Source organism: Chiloscyllium punctatum, chromosome 41, assembly GCF_047496795.1.
Source record: "Chiloscyllium punctatum isolate Juve2018m chromosome 41, sChiPun1.3, whole genome shotgun sequence".
Classification (NCBI taxonomy): domain Eukaryota; kingdom Metazoa; phylum Chordata; class Chondrichthyes; order Orectolobiformes; family Hemiscylliidae; genus Chiloscyllium; species Chiloscyllium punctatum.
The window spans coordinates 17329118-17356397 of record NC_092779.1 but is presented as its reverse complement, the minus strand read 5'-3'; the positions used below and the strand labels follow the sequence as shown (position 1 = coordinate 17356397).

The 27280-nt window shown below is 47.7% G+C and overlaps 1 protein-coding gene across 1 annotated transcript in view; it reads right to left on the bottom strand.

The window, feature by feature from the left end:
- The window catches only part of LOC140464883 (solute carrier family 22 member 23-like), a 109139-nt gene extending 82456 nt beyond the window's left edge, over positions 1-26683 (bottom strand). Inside the window, exons 1-3 of the mRNA XM_072560454.1 lie at positions 25626-26683; positions 7294-7397; positions 6782-6936 (exon numbers count right to left, since the gene is read on the bottom strand). Coding sequence (XP_072416555.1) covers positions 6782-6936; positions 7294-7397; positions 25626-26111 — 745 coding nt within the window. The 5' untranslated portion in view covers positions 26112-26683. The remainder of the gene's footprint in view (positions 1-6781; positions 6937-7293; positions 7398-25625) is intronic.
- Positions 26684-27280: the final 597 nt, after the last annotated feature.

The window sequence follows — 27280 nt, the reverse complement described above, 5'->3', positions numbered from 1 at the left end:
GACTTCAACAGTTTCCTCATTTCCCCTTCCCCCACCTCACCCTAGTTCTAAACTTCCAGCTCAGCACTGTCCCCATGACTTGTCCGGACTTGTCCTACCTGCCTGTCTCCTTTTCCACCTATCCACTCCACCCTCTCCTCTATCCCCTCCCCCACTCACCTATTGTACTCTATGCTACTCTCTCCCCACCCCCACCCTCCTCTAGCTTATCTCGCCACGTTTCAGGCTCACTGCCTTTATTCCTGATGAAGGGCTTTTGCCCGAAACGTCGATTTCGAAGCTCCTTGGTTGCTGCCTGAACTGCTGTGCTCTTCCAGCACCACTAATCCAGAATATGACAAATTAGTCAGGAGTATGTGTGAATTAGTCACTGCAGCCTGACAACACATCTCAACAGAGGGGAACTGGAAGTTATAGCTACAATTATTCAACTTTCTTTCAAGGATGAAGATTGTGCCAGGGAGCTGCTGAGCAGAAAATGAGGCAGAAAGGTCATTAGAGAGAATGGCAACTAAAACTTATATCAGCTTTCTGTTGGACTTTGGCTCAATCTACCAGCTTACTTTCCTCTATGTGTGAGCAGAGTCCTTTGTGTTCTTTCAGTGAAGCAATAGGAGAAGATATTCGGTCTCAAACTCTTAGTTTATTTTAGCAGTAAGTGGATAAAGTATACAGAGCTCTGGGTCTAGAGCTTCCCGTCCCTGACAAACAGCAAAATGTGTCAGTTCACGAAGTCTGACCTATTCCTGTCCCTGACCCAGTCTTTTATACAATACAAAACGTCATGCAATCACGGAGGTGGGATTGTCTTCTGATTGGCTGTTGATCGGACTCCATTCTCCGCCTTCTCACGTTCCCGGATGTCCGACCCCATGTGACCTCCTCTTGCGCGCGAAACAGATACATCATCAAAGGCTTCCGAATGCCTCACACCAACCCATATATTTACATTTCCTAACCTCGTTTGTGGGAAAACTCATTGTTAGTTGCTAAAGATTAAATTTGAAAGCATTTAGGAATGCACAAATGTTCTTCAGAGAAGGGAATCTGCCATTCTCATCTGCTCTGACCTAAATGTGACTTCAGACCCACAGTAGTGTGGTTGACTCTCAATTGCCCTTTGAAATGGCCTCGTAACCAATTCAATGACGACAATCGCACCACAGTGGTATGCAGTTGGGGTGGAGTTACTCTGGGACTTCTCAACATTGAATAATGTTCCAGGATACAAATGCTACAGGAAGGATAGAAAGGGAGGCAAGAGAGGAGGGAGAGTGGCAACTTTGATAAGGGATAACATTACAGCTGTGCTGAGGGAGGATATTCCTGGAAATACATCCAGGGAAGTTATTTGGGTGGAACTGAGAAATTCTTATTGGGATTGTATTATAGACCCCCTAATAGTCAGAGGGAAATTGAGAAACAAACTTGTAAGAAGATCTCAGCTACCTGTAAGAATAATAGGGTAATTATGGTAGGGGATTTTCCCTTTCCTAAAATAGACTGGGACTGCTACAGTATTAAGGGTTTAGATGGAGAGGTATTTGTTAAGTACGCACAAGAAAATGTTCTGATTCAGTATGTGGATGTACCTACGAAAGGAGGTACAAAACGTGACCTACTCTTGCGAAATAAGGCAGGGCAGGTGACTGAGGGGTCAGTGGGGGACCACCTTGGGGCCAGCGACCATAATTCTATTAGATTTAAAATAATGATGGAAAAGAATAGACCAGGTCTAAAAGTTGAAGTTCTAAATTGGAGAAAGGCCAATTTTGATGGTATTAGGCAAGAACTTTGGAAAGCTGCTTGGGGGCAGATGTTCACAGGTAAAGGGACGGCTAGAAAATGGGAAGACTTCAGAAATGGATAATGAGAATCCAGAGAAAGTATATTCCTGTCAGGGTGAAAAGGACAGCTGGTAGGTATAGGGAATGCTGGATGACTAAAGAAATTGAGGGTTTGGTTAAGAAAAAGAAGGAAGCATATGTCAGGTATAGACAGAATAGATCGTGTGAATCCTTCGAGTATAAAGGAAGTAGGAGTATACCTAAGAGGGAAGTCAGGAGGGCAAAAAGGAGACATGAGATAGCTTTGGCAAATAGAGTTAAGGAGAATCCAAAGTATTTTTACAAATACATTAAGGACAAAAGGGTAACCAGGGAGAGAATAGGGCCCCTCACAGATCAGCAAGGCAGCCTTTGTGTGGAGCCAGAGAAAATGAGGGAGATACTAAATGAGTGTTTTGCATCAGTATTTACTGTGGAAAAGGATATGGAAGATATAGACAGTAGGGAAATAGACGGTGACACCTTGCAAAATGTTCATATTATGGAGGAGGAAGTGCTGGATGTCTTGAAATTCATAAAGGTGGATAAATCCCAGAACCTGATCGGGTGTACCCTAGAACTCTGTGGGAAGCTAGGGAAGTAATTGCTGGGCCTCTTGCTGAGATATTTGTATCATCAATAGTCACAGGTGAGGTGCCGGAAGACTGGAGGTTGGTTCATGTGGTGCCACTGTTTAAGAAGGGTGGTAAAGACAAGTCAAGGAACTATAGACCAGTGAGGCTGACGTCGGTGGTGGGCAAGTTGTTGGAGGGAATCCTGAGGGACAGGATGTACATATATTTGGAAAGGCAAGGACTGATTAGGGATAGTCAACACTGCTTTGTGCGTGGGAAATCGTGTCTCACAAACTTGATTGAGCTTTTTGAAGAAGTAACAAAGAGGATTGATGAGGGCAGAGCGGTAGATGTGATCTATATGGACTTCAGTAAGGCGTTCGACAAGGTTCCCCATGGGAGACTGGTTAGCAAGGTTAGATCTCATGGAATACAGGGAGAACTAGCAATTTGGATACAGAACTGGCTCAAAAGGTAGAAGACAGATGGTGGTGGTGGTGGTGGCGGGCTGTTTTTCAGACTGGAGGCCTGTGACCAGTGGAGTGCCACAAGGATCAGTGCTGGGTCCTCTACTTTTTGTTATTTATATAAATGATTTGGATGCAAGCATAAGAGGTACAAATAGTAAGTTTGCAGATGACACCAAAATTGGAGGTGTAGTGGACAGCGAAGAAGGTTACCTCAGATTACAACAGGATCTGAACCAGATGGGCCAATGGGCTGAGGAGTGGCAGATGGAGTTTAATTCAGATAAATGCGAGGTGCTGCATTTTGGGAAAGAAAATCTTAGCAGGACTTATACACTTAATGGTAAGGTCTTAGGGAATGTTACTGAACAAAGAGACCTTGGAGTGCAGGTTCATAGCTCCTTGAAAGTGGTGTCGCAGGTAGATAGGATAGTGAAGGCGACATTTGGTATGCTTTCTTTTATCGGTCAGAGTATTGAGTACAGGAGTTGGGAGGTCACGTTGCAGCTGTACAGGACATTGGTTAGGCCACTATTGGAATATTGCGTGCAATTCTGGTCTCCTTCCTATTGGAAAGATGTTGTGAAACTTGAAAGGGTTCAGAAAAGATTTACAAGGATGTTGCCAGGGTTGGAGGATCTGAGCTACAGGGAGAGGCTGAACAGGCTGGGGCTGTTTTCCCTGAAGCGTCAGAGGCTGAGGGATGACCTTATAGAGGTTTACAAAATCATGAGGGGCATGGATAGGATAAATGGACAAAGTCTTTTCCATGGGGTCGGGAGTCCAGAACTAGAGGGCATAGGTTTAGGGTGAGGGGGGAAAGATTTGAGAGACCTAAAGGGCAACATTTTCATGCAAAGGGTGGTACATGTTTGGAATGAGCTGCCAGAGGAAGTGGTAGAGGCTGGTACAATTGCAACATTTAAAAGACAATTGGATGGGTATATGAATAGAAGGGTTTGGAGGGTATGGGCTGGGTGCTGGCAGGTGGGACATCTGGTCGGCGTGGAGGGATTGGACCGAAGGGTCTGTTTTCATGCTGTACATCTCTATGACTTTAGACTCCCGAAGTCTCATGGCTTCAGGTTAAACATTGGCAAGGAAACCTCCTGGTGATTACCACATCCTGCCCTCCCTTGGCTGGCGAATTGATACTCCTCCATGTTGAGCAACACTTGGAGGAAGTACAGAGGGTAACAAGTGTGCAAAACGTACTCTGGGTGAGGGACTGCAATATGCAAAGGTGGCTCAGCAGCTGCGTGACTGATCAAGCTGGTCATAACTGCCAGGGTGACTCTGCAGCAGGTTGTGAGGGAACCAAAGTGGGAAAAACATACTCCACACCATCCTTACCAATCTGCCAGATGCAAGTGCATCTGTCCATGACCGTATTGGTAAGAGTGACCATCACACAGTCCTTGTAGAGACAAAGTCCAGGGCTCCCGTTGAGAATAACCTCCATCATGTTGTGTGCCACTATAGTGCTAAATGGAACAGACTTCGAAAAGATCTAGCAACTCAAGACTGGGCATCCATGAGGCACTGTGGGCCATCAACAGCAGCAGAATTGTACTCCAGCACAATCTGTAACCTCATACTGGCATATCCCCCACTCAAACATTACCATCTAGCCAGGGGAATCAACCCTGGCTCAATGGAGAGTGCAGGGAGGGCATGCCAGGAGCAGCACCAGGCATTCCTGAGATGAGATGTCAACCTGGTGAAGCCACCAAACAGGACTGCCTGCACGCCAAACAGCATAAATAGCAAGTGATAGACAGTAATCCCAAAACCAACAGTGCAGATCTAAGCTCTGCAGTTCTGCCACATTCACTCATGAATGGTGGGGGACAATTAAACAACTCATTGGAGGAGACAGCTCCACAAATATCCCCATCTTCAATGGAGGAGGAGCCCAGCACATCAGAGCAAAAGATAAGGCTAAAGCGTTTGCAGCAATCGTCAGCCAGAAGTGCCAAGTGGATGATCCATCTCAGCCTCCTCCAGTGGTGCCCTGCATTACAGATATCAGTCTTCAGCCAATTCCATTCACTCCATTTCACATCAAGAAACGGTTGGAGGCACTAGATACTGCAAAGGCTATGGGCCCTGACAACTTTCCAGCAATAGTACTGAAAACTTATGCTCCAGAAATTCCCGCTCCCCTCGACAAACTGTTTCAATGCAGTTACAACACTGGCATCTACCTGCCGTGGAAAATTACCCAGCCATGTCCCGTACACAAAAATCAGGACAAACCCAACCCGGTCAATTACCACTCTCGATCGTGATTAAAGTGATAGAAGGTGTCAACCTACAGCACGTGGACTGCAGCAGTTCAAGGCACCAGCTCAGCACAACCTTCTCAAGGGCAACTAGGGACAGACAATAAATGCTGACCAGCCAGTGACACCCAGATCCCACAAATGAATTAACAACAAATAAAATGGAGAATGGCTAGAACGCATTTGTCAAAGGTTGCTTTGTTCAACAATTTTAGTAGAGTTTTTTTCTGTGCTGAAGTAGCCAAATAGTTAGAAGAAGCACAAAGTGAATGCAGATGCAATGCGCATACATTTCCAGAAGGTGTCATTGAGTCATACAGCAGATCCTTCGGTTCAACTCGTTCATATCAACCAGATACCCCATTTGCCAGCACTTGACCCATATCCCTTTAAACCCTTCCTATTCACCCAGATGCCTTTTAAATGTTGTAATGGTGCCAGCCTCCATTATTTCCACTGGCAACTCATTCCATACACGCACCATCCTCTGTGTGAAACAGCTGCCCCTTAGATGCCTTATAAATCTTTCCCCTCTCACCTTAAACCCATGCCCTCCAGTTCTTAATTCCCCCCAACCCTGGGGAAAGGTCCTTTGCTATTCACTCTATCCGTGCCCCTCATGATTTTATAAACTTCTATTAAAAAGTCACCCCTCAGCCTCCAACACCCCTGGGAAAAATAATTCCAGCCTATTCAGCCTCTCCCAGAACTCAAGCCCTCCAACCCTGGCAAAATCCTTGTAAATCCCTTTTGAACCCTCGCATGTTTCACAACATCCTTCCTGTAGTAGAGAGATCAGAAGTGACTACGGTATTACAAAACCGGCCTTACCAATTGTCCTGTACAGCCGCAATGTGACCTCCCAATCCCTATACTCAATACTCCTCTCTAAGGCATTGGAAAAAGAGGGAACAGAACTACAGAAGCCCATTGACCTACAGGAAAACAAATAACTTAATTTTAAAGTCATGGGGCAGGAAGGAGTCAAATTCTGAGCCACCTGCACATTCAGGAACAGAAGCTGGGAGGCTGCTTTGGTTTTCAAGCAGCCAGGCCTCCCCCACACACTGTGCCAACTTCTTGACCTAAAGCCCAGCTTACACATTAGGTGGCAGCAGGCTGACCCGAGATCTACAGTAACTGGATTACTGTTAGGGCCAGGCGTCTGGTCGGAGGTGTCTCCTCCTGGTCCACAAGGGAAAAATAAAATTGAAAATGTCGCACGTCAGCCTCTTCTGATCTTCGTTTAACTGACAAATTGAATGAGGCACCAAGAAACTTTGTAAACATGTGCATGTGTTTTATTATAAATCTACAGTTTAACACCAACCAACCTTGCCCTTCTGAAAAAGAACCCAACTCAAATACAGAGTCCAATGAGCATCTCTGACTCAAATCAATTCTGGGGTTGGTTCACTCAAAAAAGAACCTGCATTTTGAACACTGAACAGGAGTGGCCTGGCAAGAGAAACCTCATTGCTCCTGGAATCAGGTTAAAATAGCAAATTCAATTAATATTGTGGACCATCACATGGGGGTGAGGGTTATATTGAAAAAGGTTCCTGAATCGACAGGCTGAGACATTTCCATCCACAGCAGAGTTTCTTTATCAAAAAAGTGCTACTCACGTGTTACATAGAGTGTGAGAAATATCCCTGCCAGGCAGAATCCCTCGAAAAACCTTAATGTGCTGAACATAGTCACATTCACAGAAAGAGCTACTGTTAAGCCAAAGACCAATACGAACATGACCGAGAGGACAAGCACCAGCTGACGGCCAATCCTGAGAATTAAATGGGAATCAGATAATTAAAAGCAAGCCTATCAGCAGCAATATTAAAGATGCTGGTCTCTATTACAAATCAACACTTGAATAAAACCCAATAGTGAGACCCTAATTCCAAGGCACATTCGCCAAAAACAATATCAATCCATAGTTGGCCTTGCCCAAATATTTGGACCTCAGATTGTACATCCATCAAAATGATGGATAAAACTATTTACATGAGAGAAAATAAAGCAAGCTCAAGAGCCCACTTGAATGAGGAATGCATCCTCTAATTTTACTCTTAGTGTGCAACTGTCCCAAATGTAATTGGCATTCCACCCAATTAAGACAAACAACAAGTGTTGAACTTACCAATCTGCTAAGCTTCCAGTCACCAAATAACCAATAATCAATCCAACCAGTAATGAAAACTTGGCAATATGGACTTTCCATGAAGAATTGCAAATCAGGTTCCACTGAAGAGGATAAAGAAATATTAACAGACTTAGAATTTTACAAATAGTAAACAGTTTCAGTCTCAAAAAAATAACACTAATTGATGGCACAGTCTTTTCCTGAGATTGGCTTATGCTAGTTCCCAGTCCTTTCGCCATACAACCTTGTAAATGTTACGAGTACAGCTTCTGCTTGCAACCTTGGCATTTCTCTTCTACAGAGTTCCATTTACGAGGCTAACACTCTGCTCCAGGAGTGAATCGCTTTGCTCCAGTATGCTCTTTTTGAGAGACAGTGAGAAAGGCAATCAGGTTTATTGCTTTGCTTGCAAAACAAGGCTTTTCTCATCCTGATCCGTATGGTCTCAAATTTCCAGTAATGCAAAAATGCTTATATCCTCCAACTCTTTAAGGGATATAACTTAATCAATTTTACTCTGAATAACATATGCAAAACCAGAAAGTCCTTTCTGAATATCACAGTTAACAATTCGCATGGCCAGAGCAGAGGGAACAGAGTAAGGGCTCTGGCTCCAAAAACAGGAACTCCAGACATCTCTAAAGAGTCAAAGTTAAGTTGCTGGGATGCCCATTGTTGAGATACATTGAGAGTACACAATTAATCTCTTGGGGATTTGTACTTATTCTAAATGCAACTCATTTGGCATTCTTGTTCACAATAACTACACTTTTCATTACAAGCACACCCCACTACTTATGAGGCTACTTATAACAATAGCAGGTACTTCCAAAAATGCACAAAAGGACAGTTAAGAGCACAAACTCCAGGAAAAATGTACCATTAGCATAATTATTTCAACATGGAATACATTATCAAAAGTTCGGATCTTCTCAAAACAGTGTGCAAGTGTAACATTTTGAATATTCACAGCCAGTTGATGGAGCAAAACTAGAATATTACGGGAAAGAAAGTATATTTGACACTTTCTTTCTCTTGCACTTATTAGATCAAATGCAAGAATACCAAATTTCAAATATCACAACAATTTACACGACTGAACAATAAAAGTGCAGATTTATTGAAAAGTCAACTCCAGCTGGCCTAGGCACTGGCATGGAGAACCTGGCTCTTGGATAACTCAACCAGACACAAGCCTTGCACATGTTCCTTTTACTTGTAAAGAATGGATCTTTGTGGATGAATGCAAGTCACTTGTAGCAAAAGTAAATGAACCACATTACAAATTGACTAATAATCTCAGACTCATTGTCAGTCTGGCTATTGGCACATTTTGGATTAGGCAGCACGTGCTGCCCAATCTCAGAATCACATCTAACAACAAACATTTGGTTTTGAGCTTTACACGTGGTTACCAAGTGGTTCATTTCCACCTGCTAAAAATGACATGCTCTCATATTCAGGCGTCGGCTCTCTGCAAACAAGCAGATTTAGTTGGGAGCCTCACATCCTCTATTTGTTGAGCTAGACCTCATCAACCACTCAGCATGCTTGAAATTTGGCATTCTTGTATTTGCCCTGATGACAGCAAGTCAAAAAGCATCGGCAACTTTGAACACTATTCTGGTATCACTGATCCAGACGCCTCTTCAATGTTATAACTGTACCATATAAATAGGAAGGGTTTAGAGGGATATGGGCCAAATGCTGGCAATAGGGACGAGAGTAATTTAGGATATCTGGTTGGCATGAAGGAATTGAACCGAATGGTCTGTTTCCATGCTGTACAGCTCTGACTCTATGTCTCACAGTGACACTGAAAACCCAAAAATGTTTCATATTAGAAAGACAGTTTTCGATAGGAAGAACCCGGAACAATCTATTTCAACGCTGCTTTTATCCAATTACCTGGGAGAGGAAACAGGAAAGACTAAACCACAATTTCCTACTTTTAATCAATATGAACTTTCTATTAAGCTGACACAACTATGTGCCATCCTCAGTCTGTATACAGCTTGGAAGATGAGCATGTGATGATCAATAATATAAAATCACAATGAAAGAAAAGGAATGGTTTGTAAGAGGGTTTAATTTTGCATGATATTATTACACTGCTGCTGTTGGGAGTAGCAAATTCACTGCTCTCCGAATGAAGCGCACAGTTAGGAGCACACCCAAAGATAAATAATGGGTTTCCCAACCTTTGACTGAAAACAAGAATCCTACGTATCTGTTACAATTTAGCCCTTAACTATGTTGAGATCTGTACTTCCAGAATTAACCAGCACAAGACCAACGTAAAAATAGTTATAACTCAACAGCACAAAATGCTTAAAAAGGTAGAAAAACTCCTCGCAAAAACTGAAGTAATTTTAGATGTCTCTAGTAGTATAATGTTGTTTAGCCATAAGCCTGCCCTCTTTAAGTTTGATTTGGAGATGCTAAAAATCACTCAACGCCAGGTTATAGTCCAACTGGTTTAATTGGGAGCACTAGCTTTCAGAGCTCTGCTCCTTCATCAGGTGGTTGTGGGCTAGCTCCGAAGACTAGTGCTTCCAATTAAACCTGTTGAACTATAACCTGGTGCTGTGTGATTTTTAACTCTAAGCTTGGTTGTGTGAAGGTGGGGTTACTTTATCTGAAGAAGCATTTTATAATTAGATTACATTTAGACAGTCAACAGGTAGTGTCAGAAGTCAACTGAGAAGCTCGCATGCAAATGAAAACTCCTGGAGTGAAACAATGAGCTCAAAGTACAATTGTTATGTATTCACAAGGGGATAGAAGGACATTAACCCAAGTCAATAAAATCAATTATTCTCTCTATCAAAATCAGCATATGCACAGACAGAACTACAGAGGACTCTCAAATGTATGAGATTTGCTGCAACTCAGGTAGCAACAAATAACAGATTTGCCCACAGAGTTGATGCTGCCAATCTGTGGACTGCCAGGCTGGTAAAGTGTGCAATGATACCTCACAAAATGCTGATATACAACTACGACAGCAGTTCTTCTTTCTCTGTTGCAGACATGGACGATCTTGTTAGCTTGCCCTCCAACAGCATTGATGGTGCAGTTGTAAAATAGATTGTAATTTACCAAGCTCCCTGACATCTCCCTGAGTACACAGACACATTGTTAAGGCTGACCTGAAAGAAGCCTACCATGCAACCTGGATTCCCAGATGGACTCCAGTTCTGCTGGAATGGGAATAAGCACAGTGGCACCAAATGCATGTCAATCTCCATGCTAAAGCACCTGAACTCCTCCCTGACGATGACAATTTTTCAGAATTGGCTGCTCAGGAATTACATAAGAACACAAGAACGAGGAGGAGTAGGCCATCTGGCCCTTCAGGAGTGAGGTGCTAGAAAAGCACAGCAGGTCAAGCAACATCAGAGGAGCAGGAAAACTGACGTTACGGGCAATAGCCTTTCATCAGGAACGAGGTACTGATCTCCAGCATCTGCAGTTCTCACTTACTCCTATCTGTCCCATTGAGCCTGCTCCGCCATTCAATAAGATCATGGCTGATCTGTTTATGGACTCAACTCCATTTACTGTCCTCTCACTTTATTGTTCAAAAAACTCTATCTTAGCTTTAATAACATTTACTGAATTCATTGGGCAGGGAATTCCATAGATTCACAATCCTCTGGGTGAAGTTCAACCTCAATTCAGTCCTAAATCTGCTCCCCCTAATCTTGACGCTATGCCCTCTTGTTTTAGTTTCACCTGCCAGTGGAAACATCTCTCTATGTCTATCTTATCTATTCCCTGCCCAATGTAAAGCACCAACTTGTTCAATTTTAAGAAAGGCTCAGTACAGCTCCAAACAGGCCCAGAGAGAGAGAGAGAGAGAGAGAGAGAGAGAGAGAGAGAATGGAAACATTTTCTTTACCATGCCATTTACACTTGGATGGTTTCTCAGATAGTTTCATATTCCTACTTCCCACCCCCCAAGTCAAACGCATTTTAAAAGCAAATTGTAAAAATGTTCTTTCCAGCTGTACAGCACAAATATTGTCAGTGCATTAAAGAAACATCTGGATGACTTAAAATAGCCTATTTTTTGCAATCTTGCTCCCTCATTTACATGATCAACCATCTGATATTTGCTGGAACTACAGATTAATTATAGATCTCTTGCATGGGCTTGAACATTCAAACACTGGAATAGTTCCTCCACTCACATCATCCAGAGAGTCAATGTAGAGACAAATATTAGTCCCTGGCTTACACATCTGTACAAAGTACAAGGCAGAATATCAAGAGACAAATTAATAGCAGAATAACGAGAGACACACAGGACGGTCTGCCTTCTAATCCATATTATAACATTTCAAGTTGCCTTTGCTTCTTTTCTCAAGAACCCCAACATCTCAGAAAAAATTCTGCAACTTCACAACTGAGTGAGAATTCAGAGGGGGCTCTCAGTAACCAATGTCAGCTTCAGCTCAGAAATATCATTCACCTCTGAATCAGCTGGTCACCAGTTCGAACCCCACTTGAGCATATAATCAAGGTCAATGTTTCAATGCAACACTGACAGAGAATCATAGTGTCAAAGGCTCTGTGCTGTCTTTTAGCAGGGGGGGTTAAACTGAGCATGCTCAGATGATCATTAAAACAGCCTGAATTTTTCTGAGAGAGTGTTTATTTCGCTCAATTGCTCATCTACCTTCCTTTCAAAGTCATTGATCATTGCTTGTTTCTGTCACTCCCATATGTAGCAAGTTCCAGGTCATTTCATTAAAAAAATCCTTTTGCACCACCACCCCCATAACATTGTCCCAAAACCTTAAATCTGGGTCTTTTAGACCACCCCTTTCCCCAAATGAGGAGGAACATACCTGAAGGTAACTCATTCCTTGACTCGTTCCTGCCTGACCCCTATTTTTCAGAAATTTACAGTTTGCTCGATGTGGATTTGCACAAACTGGAGTAACATATTCACCAGAAAAAAAAAGCAGTGACTACACTCGAATAAAAAAAGTGGCCCACTTAACACCTCAAAGTACATTATGATCAAAGTGTGAAACAAATAGAAGCTCTAATTCCAAAACTGTAATCCATCTCCAAACCTTGCAGGCTGCTAGTTAGGAATAACGGATCTTGTAATCACTTCTTTAGCTTGGATACCTCGGCCACCCAAGTGTCCATGCTGCATGGGACTGTTTCTACAGTTAGGCACCCCTGGTGTCAAACAGCATTTGTAAAGGGAATTGTGTGCAAATTGCATATTCCTTGCATTTAAGTTACAAAACATAGAAAATCATGCAATATAGGCTTATAAACTGATGAGCACATGCAGCATCTCAAGCACCTGGTACATACAAATTGATCTATGACACTTTACACTCTGTGAAACACTTGAACCACTAAATGACAGGGGATCTCTGAGGTACATACTTATTTTGATGTAGAAAATCCTGACTGTTAGTTTGGTTGGATTTAACATTCAAGACATCAGGACAGAAATCTTCGTGCATAAAGTTAACAGACATCTAGGCAGGGTAAGAGACAGTAACTCTGATATTAAAGAACCTGAGCTGGTGCAAGCAATTAAAGTTCTTCTACTATGTCAGGAACTCATTATAATTGCCCCAATTCCTGCTCAGCAGCGGACAGCAGGAACCAGTGTAAGAAACGATCCACAGCAATTAGGAGAAGGGAAGGGGATGCAGGAGAAAGAACCAAAAGCGCAGCCCACAGAATGGGCTGGGAGAGTGGAGGATGAAGGAGTAAGTGTAAGAGGAACAGAGAGGCCGCACGCTCCCCATCAGTGCTGAGAAAGCCACTTGGTTTGTGAATCAAGCAGCTCTCGCCTCAAATCCTTGGAAACAAGTGAGCAGCAGTAAATGTTAAACTGTGTTCCCCATTGCGAGAGACCCAGTTAAATTAGCAAATAAAGTGCTCCATATTTAAAGCACTATTGAGCATCTCTTCCTCATCTTAGGGACAGGAAATAAGGGGCTTTTCAGTCTATACACCTGTAATCCGATAATGCCTGTGCTTCAGCAGCGAGATCTAGGAGGCAATTTCATCATAAAACTTCATCACAGCCAAGCCTGACCCCACCTTGACCTCACATCTGTGGGGGCAGTCCAGTCTTGTGGGAGTAACTGAGTAGAAACCCTGACTCACTGTTCCCCCATTGCAGCCCAGGGACATGAAGGATGACTGCATCAGGCCATTAGGATCAACACACTGACTGGGAACAGATTCTGAGAACCACTGTGCCACGTTATGCCAGGTAGCAGATTGCCTTGAGAGCACAGTCACGTTTCAATAATGAAATTTTCCCCTACTTGGTTTTAGTGCTAACACTATAAAAGGTATATATCCCTTCCTCCAATCATTAACACGGCCCTTTGGTTCAGGGCCCTTTTTACCATTTATTCCACTTGCTCCTCATCCATCACCCCCACATTTTCAAGCTCATGAGACCCATCACTATTTTTCAGCCTCTTTCTGTCCCAAAGAAGAATCATATCAGACTCAAAATGTTAACCCTGGTCTCTGCACAGATGCTTCTGGGCCAGCTGAATTCCTCCAGCAGTTTATTTTTATTATCAGCCTCAGTAATGCACTGCTTTTATTTATTATATTGAAAAAACCTACATACCTAATTGCTTTCGTGACCAGCAAATCTTATTGGAATGTAAAATATGTGGGCTGACAAGCAGTCCATAAATCTTCTATTCTCTGAATATTTAGCAGTAAAAATAATCCATCAGGAAGTAAAACTGTACTTTAGCACCTCCCTCTCGACTTACTTTACCTCAAAAGAAATGCAACAAAGAGTGTACTCCATGAAACTTCTCACTGAACCTCTGACTAAAAGGTTTTACCCAGAACACACATTAGTTTTTCTTTACAAATGCTGAGAGGGGTACTTTATGGTTTCAACACTTTTTTTTAAATTCCCCTCTACACAGTATTCTTGAGCTGCTAGGTTTCAGTTCTGACAGTGGAACCTGACTCTGAGTGACCGCATCTTACACTGTCACAGGATTCTGGATTAGTGGTGCTGGAAGAGCACAGCAGTTCAGGCAGCATCCAAGTAGCTTCCAAAATGACGTTTCGGGCAAAAGCCCTTCAGCTTATTCCTGATGAAGGGCTTTTGCCCGAAACATCGATTTCGAAGCTACTTGGATGCTGCCTGAACTGCTGTGCTCGTCCAGCACCACTAATCCAGAATCTGGTTTCCAGCATCTGCAGTCATTGTTTTTACCTCTGTCACAGGATTGTTGAGCCAGGAGACAGCCATTTGGCCCACTGTGTCAACCAATTGAAAGAGAACTACAAATTAGTCTCATTGCTCTGCTCTTTCCTCACAGCCCTGCATACCTTTCCCTTTCCAATGCACATCCAGTTCTCTTCTCAATATCTTAGCTGGAAGCTCCAAAGATTTCTGTGCAACCCACTGCACATACCACTTGTAGAATCCCAGCAAATGAAGTTCTGCACAAATTGGCAAAACATAACTTCATATTCTATGACAATTTCTAGATGGAAAAGTTAAACAACTTTACTTCCAGTAATTACAAAGTCAGATGTACAGCGTGGAAACAGACCCTTTGGTCCAACACGTCCATGCTGACCAGATATCCCAAACTAATCTAGTCCCATTTGCCTGCACCTGGCCCATATCCCTCTAAACCCATCCTATTCATATACTCATCCAGATGCCTTTAATTTGAATTATTTTGCACAGACATAAAATAAAACAAAAAGATTCCCACTTTGTTAACATATCTTTCAGGAAAAAGGCTTATTTCCAGTTTGAGATTATTGATGGACATTCTTGACAAAGATAGAATTTTTGTTCTTAAATGCTCATTGAGATGTTAAAACAGCATTGCTGCATGATACAAGGTTTTAGTTAGATCACAGTGGAATACTGTGAACCATCCTAACCCCCTTATCTAAAAAGGGGGATATAATGGCACTGGCAGCTGTCCAGCCACAGGTTTGCTGGGTTGGTCCCGGATATGAAGTGACTGTCTCCTGAGCAGAGGTAGAGTAGGTGGGTATTGTACTCATTAGCACTTGGGGGGGGGGGGGTTGTATTAAAACATATAAGCTTTGTAGGGGATTGGACAGGGTAGATAAGAAGTTGTGGAAGAATCCAATCCTTGTGGAGGAGCCTAGAAACTGATTGCATCATTTCAGAGTAAGGGAGTACCTATTCAAAACAGGTACAAGGAGCATGTCACTTCTCCCAAAGGGTAATGAATCTGTGGAATTCATTACCATGGAGGGCTGTACAGGATGAGATGTTAAGTATATTCAAGGCTGACGTAGACATATTTTTAATTAGTAAGGGAATAAAGAATTACAGGGATAAGGCAAGAAAGTGGAGTTGAGGTTTAGCAGATCAGCCATGATCTGACTGACTGATGGACAGACTCAATGGGCTGAATGGCCTCCTTCTGCTCCTTTGTTATGGTTGAGGTTAAAATAACAGCTATTGTTAAATTTCAAAGGGAGTTATCACAGATACGAATAGGTTCTCTGATAAGGTGCATCTTTTTTTAAAATTAAGAATTAAATCGGGTTTAAAAGACTCACTTAAACTGGAACAGTTTGTTTAAAACACAGTTTTAAAAAAAAAAGATTGTAAAGGAACAGACAGCAATAGACAGCTCCTCTGAATTCCTTTCAAAGATTCTTTTAGTCAGCAATTGGTCTCCAATGTTTCATTTTATTTCGAAGGAAATATTAGACTGCATCGTTCTATCAAGAAGCAACAACATTGCTATGAGCAACCCCAACAGAGGGCTCAATCTGCTGCTGCTTGCTCATTCTGAGCATGTCAAGAGAAAGAATCTCCATAACAAAAGCCTTTTTGACATTACTCTCACAAAGGGCAGAGAGTTCAGATAATTATAAAGCATCACAGCTCTTTGGTCAGCCTGCTTTAACTTGATGGAACAAACTTTGAAAAAGGGTAAATTAATTAACCATTAGTGGGCAGGTCCTAAATCTTTCATGAAGATGCCTTGTATTGGTAGGTATTATTTAGAAGGCGGACAAATAATATGGTGGCTTTCATATTATTCAGATTCTAGAAGAGTCTTCCACCTTTTAAGGGAAAGTAACACAGCACGAACACTGAATTCCTGTTGTTTCAGCAAGGTAAATGGTTGCCATTTTTGCCTTGAGGAGCAGGGCTTCCCATGTGTCATTTGATAACAAATAATTGTGATTGAAACATGCCAGTGATGACAGAACAATTCTATAATTATTGTTGCTGCATCAAATTAGTCTGACGTCATTAACTCAAGAGGAAAGATCCATTGGGAATATAGCAAAAGCCTTTTCAAAACAACAGTCCTTCGTTCCCCATGTAGTTGTGCCTATAGTGACTCTGTCTCTACAATGCACAGAGACTTGCTAATCCAACACCCAAATTCTACACATTGCTCCAATCCTTTTTCATTCCATGGCATAACATTTCAGAAATTCTCTTTATGGTTTACAACAAATGATCTAATCCATTAACCCACATGATTCAAAATCATGAGGACATAGGGTGATTGCTTAAAGAAAATACTTTGGATGAAATATTTTAATCAAATGTCAAATCTTGGCATCCAAGTAGCTGGATTTGGATATAAACACAAGTGGAAAGGCAATCAAACAAAAAAATTAAAATATGGAGTAAAGATACATGTGAAATTTAAAAGGGACATATAAACAAAATGATTATAAAATCCAATCCATTCACTAACAGCTTTTGGGGAAAGGAATACATCTCCTTATCCCGTTCTGACTACAGGTGACTTCAGTCACAGAAAACATGGTAAACTCAATGTGCTCTATGCAACTAAGAATGAGCACTAAAAATACGGCCTCACCAGTTTCAGGCATATCCAAGAGCAATTATTTTTAAAACTGCCTGGATCAGGAATTATCAGGCAAGGCACGTGCTTTATCGAAAAGGTTTGTATTATAAACTCCAGCTCTGAGAAACATCAATTATTACCATTTCTCACTCACGCTGATGTCAGTTCTGTGATCTGAAGTTACCTTGACAGAACAAATGCAGGATAATGCAAGTACATTTAATAAAATCAAAAACACCAAGTTGCTTACTCTTTCTGGTTTTGTTTACTTCCTAAAAAAATAAAGAGAGGGGTTATGCAAATCTAGTGAAAAATTACATTCTTTGGAGAGGATAGCTACAGTATGCATTACTCCTAGTCAGATGGACCATTCATGTTGTTAAGCTGTAGACTTTGTGCCAGGGCTCCAATGGTTACTACAGCAGGACCAAGTTATATTGCTGACTCTGCAACACTCAAAACAGAGGAGTATCAATCCTCAATGCAAACCTATGGCAGTTTCCCCACTGAGTTGGTCAGGTGAATACTTAATGAAAACAGGTAAAACTCCACGTTCAAACCCCAATCACACTGAATTAGTTAGGCTAGGCTAATTGTCTTCAGTATCACGGTTGAGTGGAAGCAAGTTAGCATTCTGGCTCTCATTTGGTAACTACCAACGCAGACGTGGATGAGGTCAAGGCCAGGTTTGGCTGTAACAGACCCTGTGATGGACAAGTCTGCAAACCCTAGCATCTATGCAGCTAAACTGGGCTCTAGTACCTACCCGAGCAGAGAGAAAATTCCCCTAGAACCAATTTACTTTGGTTAGATCAATAAAAGCAACACTGGACCCCAGTGTAAATAATAGCATGAGGCCCAACTAAACTATTTAAAACCTGAGCACTGGGATCCATTCCAAATTATTACAGACGCATATACTCTTTATAGCAACCTGCTCAGACATGTTACAAGACACTTTGGGGACAGGTGGGACTTCAACTGGATTCAAAAAGGTAAGGACACTACCATCATGCTGCACGACATGACATTAAACTGCATCCACCCAATCCAGCTAAGATAAGGAATGCTCAGCACAAAGCATAAATTGGGTTGATCTTGTAGACATTTAAGCAATTTATTGGTTGTTGGGTCCATTGGGAGTTGAAATTGGAAGTGTAAACTGGCAGAGTAAGAGAATATACAATATGCCAATCAGTAAAAGCATCATCCCAATAGCATTTAGTCAATAGCTGCGAAACCCATTGAGATAAAGGGTTCCAGGGAGCTGAGCACAATGTGCTCTGAAACTTATTAAAAGCTTAGTTAACAATGAACTCCACCACAGGGGGTGGAATGCTTCATCTCCCCCTCCAACTCCACTTTGATTCATTATCCTCTCCGTTAATGGCTTCCATTGCTCCTAATGGGCTTTACATGCAAGTTATTCAATTGGAAACATGGGCGATTTACTAGTGACAGTTAATGGATGGAAAAAATACCACGGGTGATTTAGCGATGGGAAAAATACATGGTGTGTCAGAGCACTTCTGGATATTAAAACAGAAATTACAGTGACCTCTCAAAGTTATGAACTCCAGTTTAACATTAGCTTCACAAGATATGTTCCCTTCCTCAAGATCTGAACTCCCTGGTTTGGCTTCAGTTTGCTGCATTGTGAAGCCTAAAGCAGAAGTACCCCACATCAATAGATGAAAAACCAACCTTTCCTATCACTCAACATCCAGTCTCATAGATAGAGGCTTAAACACTTGTTAAAATGATATACCTTCCATCGTCTATAGCACTGCGTCATGACATGACCAGCTCCTTCACCAAGAAACATTATGAATGGGAGGACAGGGAGTTAAAAAAAAAAGTTATTTTTTTCCCTGGGGCGGGGGAGTCCAGAACTGGAGGACATAGGTTTAGGGTGATGGGGGAAAAGATACAATTGGGACCTAAGGGGCAACCTTTTCACAGAGGGTGGTGTTGGATGGAATAAACTGCCAGAGGATTTGGTGGAGGCTGGTATAACTACAACATTTAAAAGACATCTGGATGGATATAGGATTAGGAAGGGTTTGGAGGGATATGGCCCAAGTGCTGGCAAATGGGACTAGATTAGGTTAGGAAGTTTGGTCAGCATGGAGAAGTTGGACCGAAGGGTCGGTTTCTGTGCTGTACATCCCTATGACTCTATAAACCTATTATCTCAAGAGCACAGCACAATGGTTTTTACTGGCGTGGATTGTGGGTAAGAAATTGGCTGAGAGACAGAAGCAAGAGAGCAGTGGTAGACCTAAAGGAAGTTTATTAATGGAATTTGTCAGGTATCAGTGGAACCCTGCATTTTCTGATATACTGTATATTAATGGGACATGTTTTGGTGCATAGGGCAGAATTTCGAGGTTTATGGATGATATAAATCTTGCAAGAAAGATATAGAGCAGAATTTCAGATGGGCACGAACAGGTTGGTGAAATGAGCAGACATAGGAAAACTTTAGTTCGATGTGGAGAAATGTGAAGTGATTCATTTTGGTAGGAAGCATATGAAGAGACAATACAAACAAGAGCAAAATTCAAAAGTGGGTGCAAGGGCAAAGTGATTTGGGTGTGTACGTACATAAATCATCAAAACTGGCAAGGTAAGCCGAGTGAACAGTTAATAAAGCATGTTGTATCCTAGACTTTATTAACAGGGGTGTAGAGTAGAAGAACAAGGGTGTCCAGTTGAACTTATGAATTTATAATGACACTAATTCAGCCTCACCTGGAGCAATGTGACCAGTTCTGGGCACCCACTGGAACAAGTAAGTAAAGTATTGGAGTGAGCACAGAAATGATTCACAAAACATAATTCCAGGAAAGAGGAACTTAAATTATGAAGATATGTTGCACGTTAGGATGGATTACACAGATATCACTGGCAGGAGATCTGATACAGGTAGTCAAGGTCATGAGGGATCCAGACAGAGACAAACTGTTCCCATTTGTAAAATAATTGAGAACAAGCTGCCAAGGATTTAGTGTGCTTGGTGAAAGAAGCAGAATAAAAGGGAGGAGTTAATGCTTTTGGTAAGCAAGTGATTAAAGGCTGGAATGTGCTGCCCCATAATATGAGGGAGGCAGGTTCAACTGAGGCATTCAAAAGGAATTAGATTGTTGTCTGAAAGGGAAGATAGTGTAAAAAGACAGGGGTGAGGGGGCAATAGATTGGGGCTCAGTAAATCACAGATGGGGAGAGACAGCACAACTTCTATAGGCCAAATGGCAGCCTTCTGGGCTCTAACTATTTGGTGGTCAGAGCAGATATTTCCTAATCAAGACATCTGAAGAAACTCAGCCAGTGTTTCAAATCCCATGAGTTTCCCGCTCTAAGTTGGTCTTTCTTTCAGATTTCTAGCATGCACAGTTCTTGTGTTTTTATAGATATTTAAGCAGAGGTGTCATTCCACACCTAGAACATGAACCCAGGCCTCCTGGCTCAGAGATATAAACACAACCAGGATATTTAGGGTGAGAGGGCAAAGATATAAGAGACCTAAGGGGCAACTTTTTCACACAGAGGGTGGTACGTGTATGGAATGAGCTGCCAGAGGATGTGGTGGAGGCTGGTACAATTGCAACATTTAAGAGGCATTTGGATGGGTATATGAATAGGAAGGGCTTGGAGGGATATGGGCTGGGTGCTGGCAGGTGGGACTAGATTGTGTTGGGATATCTGGTCAGCATGGATGGGTTGGACTGAAGGGTCTGTTTCCATGCTGTACATCGCTATGACTTTATGACTTGTTCAATCTGTACATACTGGGGAGGTGTCACTGAGCGAACTGGAGCACAAGTGAAGAAATGGACAAGACATTCCAAAAGGAGGAGGGTGGATATTTTGGCCAGGTATCCAAACGTATTGGGGGTGGGGAGATGGCCGTCATCCCTGGTGCTGAAAGTCTGGGGGTTCGAATTCCATTGGCACCCCTCCCAGAGCTACATCCAGGCATGTTAATGACAAGGAAAATAAACCAAAAAACATTTTAGCAATGTCTCCCACCGCCACACGCCACCCCCGACCCAAACTCACCCCACCCCCCTCAAACTCGCCCCCCCGACCCAAACTCAACCCACCCCCGCACAACCCCCCCGACCCAAACTCACCACCTCTCTCAAACTCAACCCCGACCCAAACTCACCACCCCAACTCAAACTCAACCCCACCCCCGCACAACCCCCCCGACCCAAATTCACCCCACCCCCGCACACCCCCCCCCGACCCAGACTCCTCCCCCCACCCCCGCACACCCCCCCCCGACCCAGACTCCTCCCCCCTCCCCCGCACCCCCCCCGACCCAGACTCCTCCCCCCTCCCCCGCACCCCCCCCGACCCAGACTCCTCCCCCCTCCCCCGCACCCCCCCCGACCCAGACTCCTCCCCCCTCCCCCGCACCCCCCCCGACCCAGACTCCTCCCCCCTCCCCCGCACCCCCCCCGACCCAGACTCCTCCCCCCTCCCCCGCACCCCCCCCGACCCAGACTCCTCCCCCCTCCCCCGCACCCCCCCCGACCCAGACTCCTCCCCCCTCCCCCGCACCCCCCCCGACCCAGACTCCTCCCCCCTCCCCCGCACCCCCCCCGACCCAGACTCCTCCCCCCTCCCCCGCACCCCCCCCGACCCAGACTCCTCCCCCCTCCCCCGCACCCCCCCCGACCCAGACTCCTCCCCCCTCCCCCGCACCCCCCCCGACCCAGACTCCTCCCCCCTCCCCCCGCACCCCCCCCCGACCCAGACTCCTCCCCCCTCCCCCGCACCCCCCCCGACCCAGACTCCTCCCCCCTCCCCCGCACCCCCCCCGACCCAGACTCCTCCCCCCTCCCCCGCACCCCCCCCGACCCAGACTCCTCCCCCTCCCCCGCACCCCCCCCGACCCAGACTCCTCCCCCCTCCCCCGCACCCCCCCCGACCCAGACTCCTCCCCCCTCCCCCGCACCCCCCCCGACCCAGACTCCTCCCCCCTCCCCCGCACCCCCCCCGACCCAGACTCCTCCCCCCTCCCCCGCACCCCCCCCCCCCCGACCCAGACTCCTCCCCCCGCCCCCGCACCCCCCCGACCCAGACTCCTCCCCCCGCCCCCGCACCCCCCTGACCCAGACTCCTCCCCCCGCCCCCGCACCCCCCCGACCCAGACTCACCCCCCCCATACTCACTTCACCGACCCAAACTCACACCTCCCACCCACTCACCCTCCCGACCCAAATTCAACCCCCCCATACTCACCCCCAACACAAACTCACCTCCCCGACCCAAACTCCCCCCCTCCCACTTCCTCCCCAACCCAAACACCACCCCCCCCCCCCTCCCGACTTCCTCCCCGACCCAAACACCATCCCCCCCCCGATTCCTCTCCGACCCAAACACCCCCCCGACCCATACTCCCCCTCGCCATATTCCCCCCGAACCAAACTCCTCCCGTCCCACCATACTCCCACACTCCCCTCCCCCCCGACCCAAACTCCCCCACCTCCACACTGCCCCTCCCCCCCGACCCAAACTCCCCCACCTCCACACTGCCCCTCCCCCCCGACCCAAACTCCCCCACCTCCACACTGCCCCTCCCCCCCGACCCAAACTCCCCCACCTCCACACTGCCCCCCCCGACCCAAACTCCCCCACCTCCACACTGCCCCCCCCGACCCAAACTCCCCCACCTCCACACTGCCCCCCCCGACCCAAACTCCCCACCTCCACACTGCCCCCCCCGACCCAAACTCCCCCACCTCCACACTGCCCCCCCGACCCAAACTCCCCCACCTCCACACTGCCCCCCCCGACCCAAACTCCCCCACCTCCACACTGCCCCCCCCGACCCAAACTCCCCCACCTCCACACTGCCCCCCCCGACCCAAACTCCCCCACCTCCACACTGCCCCCCCCGACCCAAACTCCCCCACCTCCACACTGCCCCCCCCGACCCAAACTCCCCCACCTCCACACTGCCCCCCCCGACCCAAACTCCCCCACCTCCACACTGCCCCCCCCGACCCAACCACTCCCCCACCTCCACACTGCCCCCCCCGACCCAAACTCCCCCACCTCCACACTGCCCCCCCCGACCCAAACTCCCCCACCTCCACACTGCCCCCCCCGACCCAAACTCCCCCACCTCCACACTGCCCCCCCCGACCCAAACTCCCCCACTTCCACACTCCCCCTCCCCCCCCCGACCCAAACTCCCCCACCTCCACACTCCCGCCCCCCCCACCCCGACCCAAACTCCCCCACCTCCACACTTCCCCCCCCCACCCGACCCAAACTCCTCCCCCCTCCCACACACACCCCCGACCCAAACTCCCCCCACCTCCACACTATCCCCCCCCACCACCACACTAACACCCCGACCCAAACGCCCCCACCACCACACTATCCCCCCCGACCCAAACTCCCCCACCTCCACACTGCCCCCCCGACCCAAACTCCCCCACCTCCACACTGCCCCCCCGACCCAAACTCCCCCACTTCCACACTCCCCCTCCCCCCCCCGACCCAAACTCCCCCACTTCCACACTCCCCCTCCCCCCCCCGACCCAAACTCCCCCACCTCCACACTCCCCCCCCCGACCCAAACTCCCCCACCTCCACACTCCCGCTCCCCCCACCCCGACCCAAACTCCCCCACCTCCACACTTCCCCCCCACACCCGACCCAAACTCCTCCCCCCTCCCACACACACCCCCGACCCAAACTCCTCCCCCCTCCCACACACATCCCCGACCCAAACTCCCCCCCCTCCCACACACACCACCGACCCAAACTCCTCCCCCCTCCCACACACATCCCCGACCCAAACTCCCCCCCCTCCCACACACACCACCGACCCAAAATCCCCCACCTCCACACTACCCCCCCCCCCCCCGACCCAAACTCCTCCCCCCCTCCCACACACCCCCCCACCCAAACTCACCCCCCATACTCACCTCTCCGACCCAAACTTACGCCCCACTTCCTCCCCGACCCAAACACACCCCCCGGACTTCCTCCCCGACCCAAACACACACACCCCCCGGACTTCCTCCCCGACCCAAACACCCCACCCCCCGGACGTCCTCCCCGACCCAAACACCCCACCCCCCGGACTTCCTCCCCGACCCAAACACCCCCCCGACCCATACTCCCCCCGCCACACTCCCCCCAACCCATACTCCCACGCCACACTTCCCCCCCCCCCCCCCAAACTCCCCCACCTCCACACTTCCCCCCCCCGACCCAAACTCTCCCCCCGACCCAAACTCCCCCCACCTCCACACTATCCCCCCCCCACCACCACACTAACACCCCGACCCAAACGCCCCCACCACCACACTATCCCCCCCCGACCCAAACTCCCCCCACCACCACACTAACACCCCGACCCAAACGCCCCCACCACCACACTATCCACCCCGACCCAAACGCCCCCACCACCACACTATCCACCCCCCGACCCATACCTCCACCCCCCCCCTCCCCCGACCCATACCTCCACCCCCCCCTCCCCCGACCCATACCTCCACCCCCCCCCTCCCCCGACCCATACCTCCACCCCCCCCCCTCCCCCGACCCATACCTCCACCCCCCCCCTCCCCCGACCCATACCTCCACCCCCCCCCTCCCCCGACCCATACCTCCACCCCCCCCTCCCCCGACCCATACCTCCACCCCCCCCTCCCCCGACCCATACCTCCACCCCCCCCTCCCCCGACCCATACCTCCACCCCCCCCCTCCCCCGACCCATACCTCCACCCCCCCCCTCCCCCGACCCATACCTCCACCCCCCCCCCTCCCCGCCAGACCCATACCTCCTCCCCCCCCTCCCCGCCAGACCCATACCTCCTCCCCCCCCTCCCCGCCAGACCCATACTGCCCCCCCTCCCCGCCAGACCCATACTGCCCCCCCCTCCCCGCCAGACCCATACTGCCCCCCCCTCCCCGCCAGACCCATACTGCCCCCCCCTCCCCGCCAGACCCATCCTCCCCCCCCTCCCCGCCAGACCCATACTGCCCCCCCCCTCCCCGCCAGACCCATACTGCCCCCCCCTCCCCGCCAGACCCATACTGCCCCCCCCCTCCCCGCCAGACCCATACTGCCCCCCCCTCCCCGCCAGACCCATACTGCCCCCCCCCTCCCCGCCAGACCCATACTGCCCCCCCCCTCCCCGCCAGACCCATACTTCCCCCCCCCTCCCCGCCAGACCCATACTTCCCCCCCCCTCCCCGCCAGACCCATACTTCCCCCCCCCCCCTCCCCGCCAGACCCATACTTCCCCCCCCCTCCCCGCCAGACCCATACTTCCCCCCCCCTCCCCGCCAGACCCATACTTCCCCCCCCCCTCCCCGCCAGACCCATACTTCCCCCCCCCCTCCCCGCCAGACCCATACTTCCCCCCCCCCTCCCCGCCAGACCCATACTTCCCCCCCCCTCCCCGCCAGACCCATACTTCCCCCCCCCACCCCGTTACCTTGGTGACGATGTTGTGGGTGAGGGCGGCGGGTATCCTGTATTCCCGGTGTTTGCACTGACAGCTCTGGCTGCTGTTGGACCAGGAGGAGCTGGAGCTGGGGCTGGGGCTGGGGTCCGCCGTCTGTTCCCCGCCGCCGCCGCCGCTGTGGGTGAGTGTCCGGCCGCTCCGGTTCGCGGAGACCAGGGCGTGAGCGGCGTGTTCCCCGGGAGCTCCGGCCAAGCGGCTGCTGCTGCTGCGGTTCTCCCAGCACAGGATCTCCGGCTCGGCGGTGAAGAAACAGTCCGAGCTGCGGCTCAGCCCGATCAGGACAGCGGGGATCCAGGTCAGGAGCAGGATCTTCTTCTGGTACCTACCCAGACCCCCCAGCAAAGGCAACACCGTCCCATCCACATCCCGGCACCGGGGAGCTGGCAATTTACCCCCGGAGGCTTGTTGCTGCTGCTGCTGCTGTTGTTGTTGTTGCTCGTTTCTTTCCACTGCCATTTACACTTAAAAAATTGTAGATATATTTATATATATTTAAACACCCAAACCCGAGGCAGTTGCTGAATTATTCCATTGGAAACCAATTTGGAAATTGATAAAGCTGGCTGTGATTCTGTTAACAAAACAAAAGGGTTGAAGAGTGGGAAACCCAGGCGGTAGAGGGATGAGTGAGCAGCTCTCAGTCACACACTGGGCAGCGCTAACTCGACTGGATCAGCATGTCCTCTGACAGGGACTGAGGCTGCCTTTCTTTCTCCCCCTCCCACCCCACAAACGCCTTTCCCGGAAGATAGCTCGGAGTCCTCGCCTTCTCCACCTCCTCATAACTCACACACAGGTAACCACACCTGCCCTCTCCGACACGCCATCTTTCCCAATCCCTTGCAGCAAAGAATGAAACGCGTTTTGTTTTTTTTTGAGAGGTTGTCTTCCTCTCCTCTGTCAAACCTACACCCTGCCTGCCTCCCCCCTCACTGAGCCCGCCCTCCGCCAAAACCCTACCTAGCTCCGAAACCAACCTGCCTTAAAGCTGTACAGTCCCTTCTGGTATCAAACCCCTCGGGCACTTTCCTCTCCACAACCTGTTAGTTCCCAATCCCGCCCTCGTTTAACTCACGCCCAGTGCTTCCTGAACCAATTGTACAATTTCCCTTGTGCAACTGAAATTAAGGCTGGCCTTTAAGAGACTTGCAACTTAAAGGACACTTCAGCGGATAAGACTCGCTCGGAATTCGACATTACGGAAAATGATTTTTGAAACTCTTACATAAGATAATTATATCTCATTTAAAAAGTATTTTTGAAACATTGATGATTATGGAAGGGAGGGTGTTGAACTCAAGGACAAAATAATATAGATTTTGTGCAAAGTGAGACTGGTAGAAGGTGTTTGGGTTCAATTTCCTTCTTAACACGTTATAGACTACTGCTCAAGGGACTGCTGGGACGAGGGGAGTTTGAATGAACGCCCCGTGGAGATTATTGATTTTTTTTAAAATCCAGTGTTTATCTGGTTCCTATAAAGCAAAAAAAAACAAATTACCCTGCACACATGAGTCATCGAAAAACTTTACTCACTCTACCGTCAGTGGGGCTGCGGTCTTCCACTGGAACGTGTTGTTAAATTAATCCTGTGCTCCACGAAATTCACACTCAACGAGGGGAGT